Source organism: Bufo gargarizans, chromosome 1, assembly GCF_014858855.1.
Source record: "Bufo gargarizans isolate SCDJY-AF-19 chromosome 1, ASM1485885v1, whole genome shotgun sequence".
Lineage (NCBI taxonomy): Eukaryota > Metazoa > Chordata > Amphibia > Anura > Bufonidae > Bufo > Bufo gargarizans.
The window spans coordinates 65,904,308-65,920,991 of NC_058080.1; the positions used below are offsets into that span (position 1 = coordinate 65,904,308).

Genomic DNA, 16,684 nt, shown 5'->3' on the forward strand with positions numbered 1-16,684 from the left:
TAATTGTTGCATGCCATGAAGACACCCCCTTTTTGTTAAGAGGACCTGTTTCCTCTCCTAACCTGTCAACTTTACCAAATACTTGTATTCCCTATGACAAAAAAAAACAATTGGAGTGGTCATGCTATTTGATTTTAACGTGAATTCGAAGATTCGAGAATATAATAGGCTTACAAAGGCTGTCAATTGAAATATTTACTAAGCAAGTCAAAAATATACAGTGCAGACCAAGTTTGGACACACCTTCTCATTCAAAGAGTTTTATTTATTTTCATGACTATGAAAATTGTAGATTTACACTGAAGGCATCAAAACTATGAATTAACACATGTGGAATTATATACATAACAAAAAAGTGTGAAACAACTGAAAATGTCATATTCTAGGTTCTTCAAAGTAGCCACCTTTTGCTTTGATTACTGCTTTGCACACTCTTGGCATTCTCTTGATGAGCTTCAAGAGGTAGTCACCTGAAATGGTCTTCCAACAGTCTTGAAGGAGTTCCCAGAGATGCTTAGCACTTGTTGGCCCTTTTGCCTTCACTCGGCGGTCCAGATCACCCCAAACCATCTAGATTGGGTTCAGGTCCGGTGACTGTGGAGGCCAGGTCATCTGGCGCAGCACCCCATCACTCTCCTTCATGGTCAAATAGCCCTTACACAGCCTGGAGGTGTGTTTGGGGTTATTGTCCTGTTGAAAAATAAATGATGGTCCAACTAAACGCAAACCGGATGGAATAGCATGCCGCTGCAAGATGCTGTGGTAGCCATGCTGGTTCAGTATGCCTTCAATTTTGAATAAATCCCCAACAGTGTCACCAGCAAAGCAGCATCACACCTCCTCCTCCATGCTTCACGGTGGGAACCAGGCATGTAGAGTTCATCCGTTCACCTTTTCTGCGTCGACACGGTGGTTGGAACCAAAGATCTCAAATTTGGACTCGTCAGACCAAAACACAGATTTCCACTGGTCTAATGTCCATTCCTTGTGTTCTTTAGTCCAAACAAGTCTCTACTGCTTGTTGCCTGTCCTTAGCAGTAGTTTCCTAGCAGATATTCTACCATGAAGACCTGATTCACACAGTCTCCTCTTAACAGTTGTTCTAGAGATGTGTCTGCTGCTAGAACTCTGTGTGGCATTGACCTGGTCTCTGATCTGAGCTGCTGTTAACCTGCGATTTCTGAGGCTGGTGACACGGATGAACTTATCCTCCGCAGTAGAGGTGACTCTTGGTCTTCCTTTCCTGGGGCCGTCCGCACGTGAGCCAGTTTTTTGTTGTGCTTGAGGGTTTTTGTGACTGCACTTGGGGACACTTTCAAAGTTTTCCCAATTTTTCGGACTGACTGACCTTCATTTCTTAATGTAATGATGGCCACTCGTTTTTCTTAGCTGCTTTTTTCTTGAAAGATTAAGAATATTATTATTAAGATAAGAATACAAGAGTTAAAGGGATTGTCCGGGTTCAGAGCTGAACCCTGACATACCCTTACTTTTCACCCAGGCAGCCCCACTGAGGCTAGCATCGGAGCATCTCATGCTCCGATGCGCTCCCTTGCGCTGCTAAATCCCGCAGGGAAAGGTCTCTCTCTTGTTTTCAATAACACACTGCCAGGCGGAAAATTTATGGCTAGGGCAGCGCTAAATCCCACCCATCAGCGCCAGTGATTTGGCCCAGCTTTTCTGTTCCCTGATAGGCTGAGCAGGTTGTGGGTACAACCAAGATATTACCTACCATTGTCTGCCATGGAAGTGAGGGATCTCATTACATAAGTGACACTCTGCAGTATATCAATGAAATTACTTGTTTTAGGGGAAAGTGCCTCATATTTAAACTGGGGAATGATCGGGAACAAGCGTTCTTATGACTTCTCATCTGCCTGTAAGATGACCTTAAGTGAATAAAGGAGCAAACCCATGACTCTTTAAGCCATAATGGATCCCCATTTCAAAACATTCAAGAGGAGCCTGTGGGAGTGTGACTACACACCTCGGCACGTTCAAGTGCACTAAGATGTTGGATTACCTTTTTGAATATTGGCAATACGTTTGCTATGCGCCAATCCTGTGGAACACTCCCTGTCAGTATAGAGTCCTTAAAGGGACACTGTCACCTGGATTTCACTTACAGAGCTATTATCATCACCACATCAGTCTCCACGGTTTACATTAAAATATACTAGTATTACTGCCCTGTGTCTTGTAATTTCTCTATAAAATCACCTTTATTAATATGCTAATTACCTCAATAAGGAGCCCAAGGACTGTCCCTCCAGATGTTGGAGCCCACCAGCGCCCATTAACTTTGAGCCCAGCACCGCCCCACTGTTAATTTATTCACTGCTCATCGCCGACGTAATGAGTTTGTTGCGCCTGAAATCTCGTGCATTTCTGGGTCGCACAAAGTTTGCGCATGCGCAGTTGTTCTGTGAGGCCGATGCCAGGACACCGCGTGGGTGCTGATAGGAGTATCCACAGCGCATGCGCGAGATTTCGGGCGCAACAAACACATTACGTCGGGGATAAGCAGTGAATAAAATAGGAGTGGGGCTGTGCTGGACTCCAAGATGATGGACGCGGCTGGGCTCCTTATTGAGGTAATTAGCATATTAATAAAAGCTATTTTATAGAGAAATTACAAGACACAGGGCAGTAATACTAGTATATTTTAATGTAAATCGTGGAGACTGATGTGGTGATGATAATAGCTCAGTAAGTGAAATCCAGGTGACAGTGTCCCTTTAAGGACTCTATACTGACAGGGAGTGTTTCACAGGATTGGCGCATAGCAAATGTATTGCCAATATTCAAAAAGATAATCCAACACCTTAGTGCACTTGAACGTGCCGAGGTGTGTAGTCACACTCCCAAATGTAAATCAAATTCCTATGTTGACCGGGTATACTTGTTCAGAAAACACCAAACGACAGTGAGCAGATGGACTAAGCCACTACCAACACATCCAACTTGGTTATATACCGTCTAGTTGCCTAGGGATAGAACAAAGATAATATACAGTCCTACCGCCTCCAGACGTGTAGATTGCAGATGGATATACGGTGTGTACTAGAAAAGGTATCCTTCAACGCAGTGGCCAAGGATATTGAGGACGGGTGCTTGGTTGCACATATGATAGGCAGCAACAACTAGTGACCCTAATAAAGGTTCCCTCACAGTTATACTAAGGAGGGGGGACTAGTCCATTTAACTGCCTAGCAGACACAGAGCACCCGCCCCGACAGGGGCGGCCCCATACGGAACCTGTCCCTAGTTAGGGGACTTTTCCCTATGCTTGCCCTCACTGGATCCCTACATGCCACGTTCGTCCTCATCATAGGACTCATCAGGGGAATATAGTAGTGAAGTTCAACTGAAAAACGCCAGAGACAAACAACCATAATAACTACCAGTACTCCATTCTTAACAGGGTTCAGTCAATGAACACCACACACATAGTGCCCATTAAGCAACCTCTTACTTACTAATGAAGTAACACATCAACTCCTAATTCATAGGAGGCACAGTCCGACAGTGGTCCCGCTGTGTTCAGATGCAGGGAAGTGTCCCATGCATCATGCCGCCTTACCGTTGGTGTAGCCGAGTGAGGAGAGCGCAGGCCTGCGTCTCATCCCTTTTCAAATGTGCCTCGCTCTTGAGCCCCTTCCCTACTTCCTGTTGTGTGTCTGTGGAATGCTCGGCGTACGTTCCACAGACCGGAAGTCGGGGATCACGTGATCCTGGGGCGGTGGGTCACATGACTACGGCGTCCCCAGTTGCTAGATGCGCACAGGGTCACCAGACTCTGGGTGCCTGCTGTTTTAGACAGTAGACTCCAGGGGATAATGTTTGTGATCAACGATAATGTGGATTTAACATTAACCTCTCAGATGACATGGTCAAATGTGACCACGGCATCTGGGAGCTCTAAAACCAGGAAGCACATGCTGCCAGGCGTGCAACAGCTCCCCCTAGCTGGGATCGGGGGAGTCAGATAGTGTGCGTGCCAACCTCTGTCCCCCTGAATGATCTGAGGCTGCTGCAGGTAGGCTTCTATGGAGATGATCAGGAACGAGCGTTCTTATCACTGCTCATCTGTCCGATCATTGGGCAGTGTATGGCTAGTTTCACACTAGCGGCAGGCTGTTCCGGCGGGTGAACAGCCTGCCGGATCTGTGCTGCTGCCAGTGCACATGTCGTAGTTTTATTCCGGCCGCCTCTCTGCATGTTTGCCGTGCTGCCGCCGAAACTCCGGCCCGCCCCCATTACAGTCAATGGAGCCGGAGCGGACCTCCGGCGGCATGCATGCACTAGCGGCAGCATGGATCCGGCAGGCTGTTCACCTGCCGAAACAGCCTGCTGGAGAAGGCTGCCGCTAATGTGAAGGTAGTCTTAAAGGGCGCTAAGGAAATAGAGGCGCAGACCTAGGACTCTTTTAGCCATAATGCATCCCCGTTTGACAGCATTTGAGTGGCCTGTGGCTGTGGCTGTGGGTCATTTGATTCTAGCATAGGTTCATAACTGATGACACATGTTCTTGTTCCCCAGTGACGAGACCCGTTTCTGTAATGCTGGAGTTCCCCAAGCAAGTTTTCAATGACAAATTTAAAGTGCGATGTGGCACCAAGACTGGTATATTCATGAAGTCACACTGGACTGGAGGTAAGTGTTTTTGGTGACACCAAATGTTTTTATCCCTTTTTTTTTTTTTCACCATGTATTGACCATGAACCTCTAGAAATTGGTGAGATGAAGCGGGCTGTGCAGGGGAGATGGGGATCCGGAGCTCCATATGAAGAGGTTTTCCAGTACTGTAATATTGATGCCCATCAATGTTTAATTATTACTGAAACTCCTCCCGATTCCGTCTTGAAGAGAAATGCAGTACCTCCTAACTATCCAGACTCTGACATAAATCTGAATTTGTGAGAAAAGTATGGTTCATGGTAATACCATCTAGTTACCCTGGTAGACCAGGCAATATCTTATTAATGCTAACCACAGTTCTTAAAGGGGTTATCCCATGACTAATATAGAAACTGAAAATCCTACATCATATAGTACAAGACCATTTCTTTCGATCAAAGCTAGAACCAGCCCTGTAGCTCGCATGGATCCAGACCTCTCCTCATTAATTGCTCTGGTAGATTTATATCAAGCTGACAGCTCAGAGGAGTGTCTCTTCTTCTGCAGCTAGAGGGGCGTGTCTCAGCTCTCCCTATCACAGCTGAGGGGGCGTGTCTCAGCTCTTCCCATCACAGCTCAGGAGGCACTTGAAGGATGAAACTGAGCATGTGCGGCCATCTCAGTAAACAGGTCAAAGAAATAAGAGGAAAAAACAAACAGCAGTTGGCACAATACGGATACATATTATTGAATAACTCAGAGACTATACTAAACTTTTAAATACAGTACATGCAATTACTAAAGTATTGAGATCCAGGTGCTTTGTTTGAAAACTGTAGAATATTTTTCATGGGACACCACTTTAACCCCTTAAGGACACAGGGCGTACAGGTACGCCCTTGTGCCCTGGTACTTAAGGACACAGGGCGTACATGTACGCCCTGTGCATTTTCGATCACTGCCGTGCGGCTGGCAGTGATCGGAGCCCGGTGCCTGCTCAAATCATTGAGCAGGCACCTAGGCTAAATGCGCGGGGGGGTCCCGTGACCCCCCCATGTCGGCGATCGCGGCAAACCGCAGGTCAATTCAGACCTGCGGTTTGCTGCGATTTCTGCAGTTTCTGATCCCCGCGGTCCCTGACCGCGGGGATCAGAAACTTTAGTATTCCTAAAGTGCATCTGTATCCCCACCCCCCCTGCACCCCTTAGTGATTTTTGCCCGGTGGGAGGTGCAGGGGGAGGGTTGCGGGCGGTGCGGGAGGCGGGCGGTGCGGTAGGCGGGATCGCGATCCCCCGCCTCCCATTGCGTAATCGTTGGCGTCTAGTGGGTATACCAGGGTGCCAGCACATTGCTGGCACCCTGGTATAAACGGCTGACATCGGTGATGCGATGTCAGCCGTTTAACCCTTTCCATACAGCGGTCCGTACGGACCGCTGTATGGAAAAGGTTAACAGTAAGAGGGAGCTCCCTCCCTCTCCGATCGGGGGGCTGCTGTGCCTTTGCAGTCCCCCGAATGGAGAGGGAGAGAGCTCCCAGGCAGCCCCCCAAGCCCCGTCCTTACCCTTCCCCGTCTGCGCAGTTCTGGCCACTACTGAGCAGACGGGGAAGGTTCCCATGGCAACAGGACGCCTTCTCAGGCGTCCTGCTGTCCATGGTGCTGAACAGATCTGTGCTGAAAGGCATAGATCTGTTCAGACAAAGTGTAAAATACAGTATAGTACTATATATTGTACTGTACTGTATTATGCAGACATCAGACCCACTGGATCTTCAAGAACCAAGTGGGTCTGGGTCAAAAAAAAAGTGAAAAAAGTGAAAAATAAAGTAAAAATCAAAAAACACATTTATCACTGATTAAAAATGAAAAAATAAAATTCCCTACACATGTTTGGTATCGCCGCGTCCGTAACGACCTGATCTATAAAACGGTAATGTTACTTTACCCGAACGGTGAACGCCATAAAAATAAAAAATTAAAAACTATGATGAAATTGGAATTTTGCCCACCTTACTTCCCAAAAAAGGTAATAAAAGTGATCAAAAAAGTCGCATCTATGCCAAAATTGTAACAATCAAACCGTTATCTCATCCCGCAAAAATCATACCCTACCCAAGATAATCGCCCAAAAACTGAAAAAGTTATGGCTCTTACACTATGGAAACACTAAAACATGATTTCTTTTGTTTCAAAAATGAAATCATTGTGTAAAACTTACATAAATAAAAAAAAGTATACATATTAGGTATCGCCGCGTCCGTATTCACCGGCTCTATAAAAATATCACATGACCTAACCCCTCAGATGACCACCGTAAAAAAATAAAAATAAAAACGGTGTAAAAAAAGCCATTTTTTGTCATCTTCCGTCACAAAAAGTGTAATAGCAAGCAATCAAAAAGTCATGTGCACCCCAAAATAGTGCCAATCAAACCGTCATCTCATCCCACAAAAAATGAGACCCTACTTAAGATAATCGCCCAAAAATTTAAAAAACTATGGCTCTTAGACTATGGAGACACTAAAACATTTTTTTTGTTTTAAAAATGAAATTATTGTGTAAAACGTACATAAATAAAAAAAATTGTATACATATTGGGTATCACCGCGTCCGTGACAACCTGCTCTATAAAATTACCACATGATCTAACCTGTCAGATGAATGGTGTAAATAAAAAAAAAAAAAACGGTGCCAAAAAAGCAATTTCTTGTTACCTTGCCGCACAAAAAGTGTAATATAGAGCAACCAAAAATCATATGTACCCTAAACTTGTACCAACAAAACTGCCACCCTATCCCGTAGTTTCTAAAATGGGGTCACTTTTTTGGAGTTTCTACTCTAGGGGTGCATCAGGGGGGCTTCAAATGGGACATGGTGTCAAAAAAACCAGTCCAGCAAAATCTGCCTTCCAAAAACCGTATGGCATTCCTTTCCTTCTGCGCCCTGCCGTGTGACCGTACAGCGGTTTACGACCACATATGAGGTGTTTCTGTAAACTACAGAATCAGGGCCAGAAATAATGAGTTTTGTTTGGCTGTTAACCCTTGCTTTGTAACTGGAAAAAAAATATTAAAATGGAAAATCTGCCAAAAAAGTGAAATTTTGAAATTGTATCTCTATTTTCTATTAAATCTTGTGCAACACCTAAAGGGTTAACAAAGTTTGTAAAATCAGTTTTGAATACCTTGAGGGGTGTAGTTTCTTAGATGGGGTCACTTTTATGGAGTTTCTACTCTAGGGGTGCATCAGGGGGGCTTCAAATGGGACATGGTGTCAAAAAAACCAGTCCAGCAAAATCTGCCTTCCAAAAACCGTATGGCACTCCTTTCCTTCTGCGCCCTGCCGTGTGACCGTACAGCGGTTTACGACCACATATGAGGTGTTTCTGTAAACTACAGAATCAGGGCCAGAAATAATGAGTTTTGTTTGGCTGTTAACCCTTGCTTTGTAACTGGAAAAAAAATATTAAAATGGAAAATCTGCCAAAAAAGTGAAATTTTGAAATTGTATCTCTATTTTCTATTAAATCTTGTGCAACACCTAAAGGGTTAACAAAGTTTGTAAAATCAGTTTTGAATACCTTGAGGGGTGTAGTTTCTTAGATGGGGTCACTTTTATGGAGTTTCTACTCTAGGGGTGCATCAGGGGGCTTCAAATGGGACATGGTGTCAAAAAACCAGTCCAGCAAAATCTGGCTTCCAAAAACTATACGGCGCACCTTTCACTCTACGCCCCGCTGTGTGGCCGTACAGTAGTTTACGGCCACATATGGGGTGTTTCTGTAAACGGCAGAGTCAGGGCAATAAAGATACAGTCTTGTTTGGCTGTTAACCCTTGCTTTGTTAGTGGAAAAAATGGGTTAAAATGGAAAATTAGGCAATAAAATGAAATTCTCAAATTTCATCCCCATTTGCCAATAACTCTTGTGCAACACCTAAAGGGTTAACAAAGTTTGTAAAATCAGTTTTGAATACCTTGAGGGGTGTAGTTTATAGAATGGGGTCATTTTTGGGTGGTTTCTATTATGTAAGCCTCGCAAAGTGACTTCAGAGCTGTAGTGGTCCCTAAAAATTGGGTTTTTGTAAATTTCTGAAAAATTTCAAGATTTGCTTGCACAATACAGCAGTTGGCACAATACGGATACATATTATTGAATAACTCAGAGACTATACTAAACTTTTAAATACAGTACATGCAATTACTAAAGTATTGAGATCCAGGTGCTTTGTTTGAAAACTGTAGAATATTTTTCATGGGACACCACTTTAACCCCTTAAGGACACAGGGCGTACAGGTACGCCCTTGTGCCCTGGTACTTAAGGACACAGGGCGTACATGTACGCCCTGTGCATTTTCGATCACTGCCGTGCGGCTGGCAGTGATCGGAGCCCGGTGCCTGCTCAAATCATTGAGCAGGCACCTAGGCTAAATGCGCGGGGGGGTCCCGTGACCCCCCCATGTCGGCGATCGCGGCAAACCGCAGGTCAATTCAGACCTGCGGTTTGCTGCGATTTCTGCAGTTTCTGATCCCCGCGGTCCCTGACCGCGGGGATCAGAAACTTTAGTATTCCTAAAGTGCATCTGTATCCCCACCCCCCCTGCACCCCTTAGTGATTTTTGCCCGGTGGGAGGTGCAGGGGGAGGGTTGCGGGCGGTGCGGGAGGCGGGCGGTGCGGTAGGCGGGATCGCGATCCCCCGCCTCCCATTGCGTAATCGTTGGCGTCTAGTGGGTATACCAGGGTGCCAGCACATTGCTGGCACCCTGGTATAAACGGCTGACATCGGTGATGCGATGTCAGCCGTTTAACCCTTTCCATACAGCGGTCCGTACGGACCGCTGTATGGAAAAGGTTAACAGTAAGAGGGAGCTCCCTCCCTCTCCGATCGGGGGGCTGCTGTGCCTTTGCAGTCCCCCGAATGGAGAGGGAGAGAGCTCCCAGGCAGCCCCCCAAGCCCCGTCCTTACCCTTCCCCGTCTGCGCAGTTCTGGCCACTACTGAGCAGACGGGGAAGGTTCCCATGGCAACAGGACGCCTTCTCAGGCGTCCTGCTGTCCATGGTGCTGAACAGATCTGTGCTGAAAGGCATAGATCTGTTCAGACAAAGTGTAAAATACAGTATAGTACTATATATTGTACTGTACTGTATTATGCAGACATCAGACCCACTGGATCTTCAAGAACCAAGTGGGTCTGGGTCAAAAAAAAAGTGAAAAAAGTGAAAAATAAAGTAAAAATCAAAAAACACATTTATCACTGATTAAAAATGAAAAAATAAAATTCCCTACACATGTTTGGTATCGCCGCGTCCGTAACAACCTGATCTATAAAACGGTAATGTTACTTTACCCGAACGGTGAACGCCATAAAAATAAAAAATTAAAAACTATGATGAAATTGGAATTTTGCCCACCTTACTTCCCAAAAAAGGTAATAAAAGTGATCAAAAAAGTCGCATCTATGCCAAAATTGTAACAATCAAACCGTTATCTCATCCCGCAAAAATCATACCCTACCCAAGATAATCGCCCAAAAACTGAAAAAGTTATGGCTCTTACACTATGGAAACACTAAAACATGATTTCTTTTGTTTCAAAAATGAAATCATTGTGTAAAACTTACATAAATAAAAAAAAGTATACATATTAGGTATCGCCGCGTCCGTATTCACCGGCTCTATAAAAATATCACATGACCTAACCCCTCAGATGACCACCGTAAAAAAATAAAAATAAAAACGGTGTAAAAAAAGCCATTTTTTGTCATCTTCCGTCACAAAAAGTGTAATAGCAAGCAATCAAAAAGTCATGTGCACCCCAAAATAGTGCCAATCAAACCGTCATCTCATCCCACAAAAAATGAGACCCTACTTAAGATAATCGCCCAAAAATTTAAAAAACTATGGCTCTTAGACTATGGAGACACTAAAACATTTTTTTTGTTTTAAAAATGAAATTATTGTGTAAAACGTACATAAATAAAAAAAATTGTATACATATTGGGTATCACCGCGTCCGTGACAACCTGCTCTATAAAATTACCACATGATCTAACCTGTCAGATGAATGGTGTAAATAAAAAAAAAAAAACGGTGCCAAAAAAGCAATTTCTTGTTACCTTGCCGCACAAAAAGTGTAATATAGAGCAACCAAAAATCATATGTACCCTAAACTTGTACCAACAAAACTGCCACCCTATCCCGTAGTTTCTAAAATGGGGTCACTTTTTTGGAGTTTCTACTCTAGGGGTGCATCAGGGGGGCTTCAAATGGGACATGGTGTCAAAAAAACCAGTCCAGCAAAATCTGCCTTCCAAAAACCGTATGGCATTCCTTTCCTTCTGCGCCCTGCCGTGTGACCGTACAGCGGTTTACGACCACATATGAGGTGTTTCTGTAAACTACAGAATCAGGGCCAGAAATAATGAGTTTTGTTTGGCTGTTAACCCTTGCTTTGTAACTGGAAAAAAAATATTAAAATGGAAAATCTGCCAAAAAAGTGAAATTTTGAAATTGTATCTCTATTTTCTATTAAATCTTGTGCAACACCTAAAGGGTTAACAAAGTTTGTAAAATCAGTTTTGAATACCTTGAGGGGTGTAGTTTCTTAGATGGGGTCACTTTTATGGAGTTTCTACTCTAGGGGTGCATCAGGGGGGCTTCAAATGGGACATGGTGTCAAAAAAACCAGTCCAGCAAAATCTGCCTTCCAAAAACCGTATGGCACTCCTTTCCTTCTGCGCCCTGCCGTGTGACCGTACAGCGGTTTACGACCACATATGAGGTGTTTCTGTAAACTACAGAATCAGGGCCAGAAATAATGAGTTTTGTTTGGCTGTTAACCCTTGCTTTGTAACTGGAAAAAAAATATTAAAATGGAAAATCTGCCAAAAAAGTGAAATTTTGAAATTGTATCTCTATCTCTATTTTCTATTAAATCTTGTGCAACACCTAAAGGGTTAACAAAGTTTGTAAAATCAGTTTTGAATACCTTGAGGGGTGTAGTTTCTTAGATGGGGTCACTTTTATGGAGTTTCTACTCTAGGGGTGCATCAGGGGGGCTTCAAATGGGACATGGTGTCAAAAAAACCAGTCCAGCAAAATCTGCCTTCCAAAAACCGTATGGCACTCCTTTCCTTCTGCGCCCTGCCGTGTGACCGTACAGCGGTTTACGACCACATATGAGGTGTTTCTGTAAACTACAGAATCAGGGCCAGAAATAATGAGTTTTGTTTGGCTGTTAACCCTTGCTTTGTAACTGGAAAAAAAATATTAAAATGGAAAATCTGCCAAAAAAGTGAAATTTTGAAATTGTATCTCTATTTTCTATTAAATCTTGTGCAACACCTAAAGGGTTAACAAAGTTTGTAAAATCAGTTTTGAATACCTTGAGGGGTGTAGTTTCTTAGATGGGGTCACTTTTATGGAGTTTCTACTCTAGGGGTGCATCAGGGGGCTTCAAATGGGACATGGTGTCAAAAAACCAGTCCAGCAAAATCTGGCTTCCAAAAACTATACGGCGCACCTTTCACTCTACGCCCCGCTGTGTGGCCGTACAGTAGTTTACGGCCACATATGGGGTGTTTCTGTAAACGGCAGAGTCAGGGCAATAAAGATACAGTCTTGTTTGGCTGTTAACCCTTGCTTTGTTAGTGGAAAAAATGGGTTAAAATGGAAAATTAGGCAATAAAATGAAATTCTCAAATTTCATCCCCATTTGCCAATAACTCTTGTGCAACACCTAAAGGGTTAACAAAGTTTGTAAAATCAGTTTTGAATACCTTGAGGGGTGTAGTTTATAGAATGGGGTCATTTTTGGGTGGTTTCTATTATGTAAGCCTCGCAAAGTGACTTCAGAGCTGTAGTGGTCCCTAAAAATTGGGTTTTTGTAAATTTCTGAAAAATTTCAAGATTTGCTTCTAAACTTCTAAGCCTTGTAACATCCCCAAAAAATAAAATATCATTCCCAAAATAATTCAAACATGAAGTAGACATATGGGGAATGTTAAGTCATCACAATTTTTGGGGGTATTACTATGTATTACAGAAGTAGAGAAACTGAAACTTTGAAATTTGCTAATTTTTCCCAATTTTTGGTAAATTTGACTTTTTTTATGCAAAAAAAAAATATTTTTTTTAACTTTATTTTACCAGTGTCATGAAGTACAATATGTGACGAAAAAACAATCTCAGAATGGCCTGGATAAGTCAAAGCGTTTTAAAGTTATCAGCACTTAAAGTGACACTGGTCAGATTTTCTAAAAATGGCCTGGTCCTAAGGTGTAAAAAGGCTGTGTCCCTAAGGGGTTAAGGTCTCATATTAAAAGGGCATGTCCACTTTTTGTGAGACGGACCTGCTGATAAGCTGATCATAGGTTGTCATGCTGCTGGAATCGGTAGCCATCAACTGTAAAATCTGACATTTATATATCACTGTGTTACACATTTTACATGCACAGCTCTGCTACACACACAGCTCTGAGTGGCACATTATATATCACTGTGTTGCACATTTTACACACACAGCTCTGGGTGCCACATTATATATCACTGTGTTACACATTTTACATACACAGCTGTACTGTGCACATTATACATGCCTCCGTCGCATACAGCTCTGCTACATACACCACACACACTACTGTGCTGGATTCACACTATACACCTATCCAGGGCCGGTAGCGAATCTACATTTCTGCCCCTCATGATTCATGTCCATTTCTTGCCCCCCTTCCCCATGTGCCAATATCATAGTGCCATCCTCTCCCCCTGCCCCCTAATGTGCCAGTATCAAGTGCCTCTCTCCTCCCCCTCCATGTGCCAGTATCACAGTGCCATCCTCTCCCCCTAATGTGCCAGTATCAAGTGCCTCTCTCCCCCCCCCTCCGTCTGCCAGTATCAGTGCCATCCTCTCCCCCTGTTCCCTAATGTGCCAGTATCAAGTGCCTTTCCCCCCCCCCCCCTTCATCTGCCAGTATCATAGTGCCATCCTCTCCCCCTGTTCCCTAATTTGCCAGTATAAAGTGCCTCTCTCCTCCCCCCTCCATGTGCCAGTATCATGGCGCCAATAGCCCCCCCCCCTCCCCCGTGGGAGTGAAGTACCAGTCCGGCATTAAAAAATAAATAAAACTTTTCTACTCGCCTCCATGTCAGCGATGCGATGCAGCCTCTTCCTGTGTTCCCAGCAGCCTCTAGTGTTGAAGATTTGGTGCTTGTGTTCCTGTTTAGCATGTCTTTCAGAAAAGTTTAAGATGGGATTCGAACCCATGACCTTCTGTATCAGAGGCAAAGCACTTAACCACACAGCTATGACAGCTGTACATCAAGTTACTTAAAAAAAAAAAAAAAAAATATATATATATATATATATATATATATATATATATATATATATACTTCTACTGTAGATAACTTTGATAGTGTACAACCATACACATGACAGTTGCCCCAACACACCCAGCTCTGCTACATCCATACAGTGTGTGCTGGGGCAGCTGTCATGTGTATGTACACTAGGTATCAGTTACCTACAGTAGAAGTCTTATATATTTTTTTTATTTAAGTAACTGGTAATACAGCTGTCATTGCTGTGTGGGTAAATGCCTTGCCTCTGATGTGAAAGGTCGCGAGTTCGAATCCCAGGAGAAAATTTTCTTAAAGACATGCTAAATGAGATTTAAATACACCAGGGTCTCGTAGCTCAGAGTGTGTGCCTGTCAGCTCTGCAGGGATAGACCTGACAAGGGGCCAGGCCCCTTGTCAGCCCGGGCCCCGAAGCAGTTGCTTCCCCGGTAGTTACGCCACTGCACATTGTTATTCTGCGGCGGGCCCCCATTCCGGCTGAGCCCTCGGACCATGTCCGAAGTGCCCGACCGGTCAGTCCGCCCCTGCTGATAAATCTATGTGGGATAATTGTGAAATTGGCTCCTGTTCATCAATGTGCCAGTTATTGCCATTTGTCGCAAACTGAGAGGGAAAAAAAATCCATGAACTGAAAGACCTTGGTTCATCACTGGCAGATTGCTCTGCACCTAGGCCGAGATGTCAGCATTGTTTAACATTGCATATCCAGGTGGTTGGGGGAGCAACGATGAACTGGAATGACAGCAAGAGGTGCACAGAGATGAACATCTGCACAGACAGATCATCTAATTAGAAGAATAGTGCTTAGTAGTCCATTCTATACTACAAGTTAAATTGGACGTTGCATCTCAAGCCTCAGAAGGAGTTTATAGAATACTGAGCTTCAAGCTAGATTTCCAGTTTCACTGTATTCGCTGAAGAAACTGTCAGATGAAATGCAGAATGTAAAGGTTAATTCCCCATTAAAAGTGCCCTGTCTGACCCAGGAAGAAGTACAGCGGCGTCTGAAAAAGATTAAAATGGACAAATCGCCAGGACCAGATGGCATACACCCCCGTATCCTGAGAGAATTAAGTAATGTCTTAGCCAGACCTTTATTTCTGATATTTAAAGGGACACTGTCACCCGGTCAACATAGGAATTTGATTTACATTTGGGAGTGTGACTACACACCTCGGCACGTTCAAGTGCACTAAGGTGTTGGATTACCTTTTTGAATATTGGCAATACATTTGCTATGCGCCAATCCTGTGGAACACTCCCTGTCAGTATAGAGTCCTTAAAGGGACACTGTCACCTGGATTTCACTTACAGAGCTATTATCATCACCACATCAGTCTCCACGGTTTACATTAAAATATACTAGTATTACTGCCCTGTGTCTTGTAATTTCTCTATAAAATGGCTTTTATTAATATGCTAATTACCTCAATAAGGAGCCCAGCCGCGTCCATTATCTTGGAGTCCAGCACAGCCCCACTCCTATTTTATTCACTGCTTATCCCCGACGTAATGTGTTTGTTGCGCCCGAAATCTCGCGCATGCGCTGTGGATACTCCTATCAGCACCCACGCGGTGTCCTGGCATCGGCCTCACAGAACAACTGCGCATGCGCAAACTTTGTGCGACCCAGAAATGCACGAGATTTCAGGCGCAACAAACTCATTACGTCGGCGATGAGCAGTGATGAAATTAACAGTGGGGCGGTGCTGGGCTCAAAGTTAATGGGCGCTGGTGGGCTCCAACAGCCGGAGGGACAGTCCTTGGGCTCCTTATTGAGGTAATTAGCATATTAATAAAGGTGATTTTATAGAGAAATTACAAGACACAGGGCAGTAATACTAGTATATTTTAATGTAAATCGTGGAGACTGATGTGGTGATGATGATAGCTCAGTAAGTGAAATCCAGGTGACAGTGTCCCTTTAAGGACTCTATACTGACAGGGAGTGTTCCACAGGATTGGCGCATAGCAAATGTATTGCCAATATTCAAAAAGGTAATCCAACACCTTAGTGCACTTGAACGTGCCGAGGTGTGTAGTCACACTCCCAAATGTAAATCAAATTCCTATGTTGACCGGGTATACTTGTTCAAAAAACACCAAACGACAGTGAGCAGATGGACTAAGCCACTACCAACACATCCAACTTGGTTATATACCGTCTAGTTGCCTAGGGATAGAACAAAGATAATATACAGTCCTACCGCCTCCAGACGTGTAGATTGCAGATGGATATACGGTGTGTACTAGAAAAGGTATCCTTCAATGCAGTGGCCAAGGATATTGAGGACGGGTGCTTGGTTGCACATATGATGGGCAGCAACAACTAGTGACCCTAATAAAGGTTCCCTCACAGTTATACTAAGGAGGGGGACTAGTCCATTTAACTGCCTAGCAGACACAGAGCACCCGCCCCGACAGGGGCGGCCCCATACGGAACCTGTTGTTAGGGGACTTTTCCCTATGCTTGCCCTCACTGGATCCCTACATGCCACGTTCGTCCTCATCAGGGGAATATAGTAGTGAAGTTCAACTGAAAAACGCCAGAGACAAACAACCATAATAACTACCAGTACTCCATTCTTAACAGGGTTCAGTCAATGAACACCACACACATAGTGCCCATTAAGCAACCTCTTACTTACTAATGAAGTAACACATCAACTCCTAATTCATAGGAGGCACAGTCCGACAGTGGTCCCG

General features: G+C 44.0%; 1 protein-coding gene across 6 annotated transcripts in view; it reads left to right on the forward strand.

The window, feature by feature from the left end:
• Positions 1 to 16,684, forward strand: part of LOC122939791 — a 106,388-nt gene that overhangs the window by 70,689 nt on the left and 19,015 nt on the right. For all 6 annotated transcript variants that reach the window (XM_044295927.1, XM_044295965.1, XM_044295955.1 and 3 more), the window contains one exon: positions 4,543 to 4,656. In XM_044295927.1, coding sequence (XP_044151862.1) covers positions 4,543 to 4,656 — 114 coding nt within the window. The remainder of the gene's footprint in view (positions 1 to 4,542; positions 4,657 to 16,684) is intronic.